We start from the raw sequence: 4017 nt of genomic DNA, 5'->3' as shown, positions 1-4017 counted from the left end.
CACACTCAAGGCCACAAAACAGTGAACCTTTTTTTTTTTACTAGATATTAAAGTTTAAAAACACACAGCTTAACAGTAATGTTAATATTACCACTAGGTGGCAATAATACAGCTGAATTTCACTGATAACGTTAATTTGAAAACAGCAAATCCAGACCAAAATTCCAAGCTTTTTAGTACATACTTTCATTTTAGGAAAATGAAAAATCCCTTTACATACAATTAATTTATTGCAGAAAGTGTAATTATCTGATTCAATATCTATGTTAACTTCTGATGCTTTTTTTCCTCTGTGTACTAAGGCAATTCATGCAACACATACTACTTTTAAAGTTCTCATCACAGATATGTCTCTAAAAAAATCTAGACATATATCATAAAGATAACAGAAACTATGGAAAGCTAAAAATCTTTTTGAAGTTTTAGAATTCTAAGAAAGGCACTATAAAATACAAAGTATTTCAATTACAACATTAAATCTTTAAGAATGAACGACAGAGAACAATTCTACTTTATTTTTTAAATTTAGGGCCAAAACATTAAATAATATGGAGACACTTTGCTTTTAAATTACAAATTAAATATTCACATAAGTAAAGTCTTTTCAGGTTTTAAATAAACACACTAAAGTTTTACTAAGCAAATTTATCAAAATTCTGACAAAGTCTAGAATAATGTTTTTACAAGTGCCAAAATAACAAATGATGAAATTCCTTAGAATCTGGCACTTTCCATAATTATTTCTGCTTTCTTCATAAAGCAGGTCGTAAGCTATGGCTTATTAAAAACATTAAAAACTTCTTTATGAAATAAAAGGGGTAGGTATGACTTTTTTAAATTATAGACAATGTCAAGTACACAGTAAAAAAATAACTTTCAAATTCCAAAGATGTTCCCCCATATATAAGGTGGGAGCTCATATAACCACATGTAACATTACAAAACCTATACTACAATTAGATGAATAAATAATAAACTATACTGTTACCCAATTCACAATAAAGACCCAATTAAAAGCCTATTTATTCCCTTTGTATAAATAACGCACAGTTCCCGAATTTTCAACTCAGTTTTCTACAAATGAATAGATCAGAATATCTTTTATATATAAGCTTTCCAATAGTTTTCTCGTTAATTTAGCAATCACTTTCTATATTGTATTTACCTCATTTCCAGAAAAATCTCTCCCTATTGCCACCCAAATATAACAGTATTAATTCTAAGTTATTTTTGTAATCCATAGATCAGTTTCCTCATTATAGAACTTCATTTTGAATTATTATAGATCCTGAAATTCCTCATTGTGTCAGCGTATACAGATACTCAAAACAGATAACTGTTTAATATGGTTAACACAAGATTACTGTGGCAGCCCTCACAAATCAAACAAAAGATTTCAGGAAAGTGCTCAATCTGTTCACTACTGTAACTTTTGCTAGAAAATTTAGAGAATGCCACTGTTATGGAAGGGATAATTGTAGATCTACAAAAGTGAATACATGTGTACATGTAATTTATATCTATACAGAACCAGCTTTAAATTATCTGTACAAATAAAAGGACAACAGAAAGAGATGATACAACAAAACACATAACCGCAAACCACTTCGGATACATTTTTGTATCTGTATTTTATAGGACTGTGAGAATTCAGAACGCAAATAAAATTAAGCCATTATTGCAAAGAGGTTGAGTTACAAACACAATCACCAAACCAATAACAATAAAATGCCGTTATTGACTTGAGTTGGTCATCTTCTGTTTATTTCTGATGGTGGCTCGAAGTTTACGTATCACCAATCTATCAGGCAGAATCATATCACCTTGCTGTTCTAGGTAATCCAATAAGTTTTCAGTCCATTGGAGAGCAGCAGCATGATTGATATGTTTCTCTGGAATCAGTTCTATGTCCTCCTCCTCATTTTCACTGGATTCGTCTGTCTGGCCTTGTGCTCTTCTGATGATTTCGCTATCAGTTAACACCTCATAACCCGGTTCAGTACTGTCCACTTCGAGCCATTTTTCAATGTTCTCAGTAGTCACATTTTCCAATCCTTTAGTGTGTTGTAAAATGGTGGCCACGGTAGCCAGCGAAATATCTTCTTCATCAAAGTCCAAGCCTTCTTTCTCCTCTATGGTAGGGATAATCTTCTTCCATGCTCTGCTAATAGTAACTGGCTTTACTAAATTCCATGCCATTGCTACTTCATAAAGTGCATCTAGCAGAGTTAGCTTTTTCCAGAATGATTTCAAGTCATTACCTTCTTCCAAGTTGTTCTGGAGAAGACCTGCACGATAGTTTCTTTTCATTGTGGCTATGACTCCCTGATCTGAGGGCTGAATCAATGAAGCCACATTAGGTGGTAAATATTTAGCAAATATTTGGCCATCATCTGATCTCAGTACGTTTTCATTTGGATGTGTTGGTGAATTATCCAACAAGAGCACAGCCTTTTCCTGCAGTCCTTTGGATCTTAAGTACTCTCGAACTTGTGGCACAAATATCTTATCAAACCACTGTCGGAAAATGGAAAGATCCATCCATGCACCTTTCTGGCTGAAATAAGAGACTGGCAGGTTTGAAGTGTCAATCGACTTGAAAGAGCGAGGTTTCTTTGCTTTCCCCACAACACAAAGTTTAAGTTTGTGTAAACCTGTTGCATTGGCACAACACATGATAGTGACTCTTTCTTCAACTGACTTGTGGCCAGAGACAGTGTATTTACCTTTGATTACTGAAGTCCTGGATGGCAGACATTTCCAAAAGAGTCCAGTTTCATCTGCATTGTAGATTTGTTCAGGTTGTAGATTCTCTCGTTCAATAAAGTCTCGAAAGTTGTTACAAAAATCTTCCACAGCGGTCTCATCTCCATTTAATCTTTCATTTCTAATGTTAATTTCTCTAATGCTGTGCCGCTGCTTAAAACGAGTTAACCAGCCGGCAGAAGGGTTAAAATCACCATCCATTCCCAACGCATAGAAGAAGAACTCTGCCCTTTTTGCACAAATGGGTCCGGACACGGGATTCCCTTTTGCTCTTTGCTGGTTGAACCATTCCAACATTGCTCTGTCCAGTTCCTCATACATGGACGGCTTCATAGATTTTCTCTTGGCCAGAAGGCTTGTGGAATCAGAACTGCTTGCATAAGTTATAATCTTTTCCTTATTTTTTCTTATATCCCGAACTGTTGTCTCACCAATTCCATAAATCACTGCCAGTTGTTTGGAAGAACCTCCGTCTTCAAGTTTCTTTATAATATCCAGCTTATCTTTAATAGTCAACACCACTCGCTTGCGTTTCCCGGACATGGTGAGGCTCTGGGACTCTCCTCACACTCACACTGACGCAGTCCACAAAATTCTTCTCTCGCACAGACTCACTTTAACGGTGTTACACACTCGGTCTTTCAACCTTACCAGGAACCTAGTGGCCCTGACCCCGTCCCCGGCTGGGCTTGGCTGGCAAAGCGACTGCAGAAGAAGGTGAGAAGGAAGGAAGTTTGAGGGAAGGGCCTTTAACTTAGATGTGCAGTAGAGGAGGCCCCAAGTCACCGCGGTTAATCCGGATTACAAACATTTTATTCCCCGGTGGCCGCGGTAAAGACTATAACCCCATCATAATCACAAACCTCTTTTGCGCCTAGGTCCGGGGTGAACGCCGGCCACTAACCCTTGCCACACCCCAAAGTTACGGCAGAGAGCGGAAGAGCCAGGGAGTGCAGACTGGCCCCCTTCCCCAGGGGGAAGGTGGTTTAAGTCCGTCCCCAGCAGCCAGCCCGTTCCACCGCAAGCCCCACTCCCCGGCGCTGGGCTGGGCCTCGAGAGTCCCCACAGCCCCTCACAGCCCGCCGGGCCCCTCTCCCCACCTCAGTTGGAGCCGGGACCCTGCACCGCTCCCTGACTAACACGCCGCGACCGCTCCGCCCCTGCACACGCTCCCGGAAGACACCCCCTCCAGCCGCCCGGCTCCGCCCCTCGCCCCACCCAGAGGCGGGACTTCCCCCGATCCCCGGAACA

The 4017-nt window shown here is 39.6% G+C and overlaps 1 protein-coding gene across 2 annotated transcripts; it reads right to left on the bottom strand.

Annotated features, from left to right (window-relative positions):
- On the bottom strand, window positions 1-3952 carry JRKL (JRK like). 2 transcript variants are annotated; one of them, XM_015585951.2, is made up of 2 exons: window positions 3630-3854; window positions 1-3471 (listed from the first exon to the last, which is right to left on the bottom strand). In XM_015585951.2, the coding sequence occupies exon 2, from the start codon at window positions 3307-3309 to the stop codon at window positions 1735-1737; it is 1575 nt and encodes a 524-aa protein (XP_015441437.1). In that variant the 5' UTR covers window positions 3310-3471; window positions 3630-3854; the 3' UTR covers window positions 1-1734. The 2 variants fall into 2 exon arrangements, with proteins under 2 accessions (XP_015441437.1, XP_006907561.1); XM_006907499.3 differs by lacking the exon at window positions 3630-3854 and adding an exon at window positions 3867-3952 and having other exon boundaries at window positions 17-3471.
- Window positions 3953-4017: the final 65 nt, after the last annotated feature.

Source organism: Pteropus alecto, unplaced genomic scaffold (assembly GCF_000325575.1).
Source record: "Pteropus alecto unplaced genomic scaffold, ASM32557v1 scaffold12, whole genome shotgun sequence".
In the NCBI taxonomy this organism is placed as follows: Eukaryota; Metazoa; Chordata; class Mammalia; order Chiroptera; family Pteropodidae; genus Pteropus; species Pteropus alecto.
The sequence above is the reverse complement of the archived record's forward strand: the minus strand, read 5'-3'. Positions and strand labels throughout refer to the sequence as shown.

Excerpts from the sequence above, each read along its gene's own strand:
- JRKL (XM_006907499.3), bottom strand. The coding sequence starts at position 3,309 with ATGTCCGGGAAACGCAAGCGAGTGGTGTTGACTATTAAAGATAAGCTG.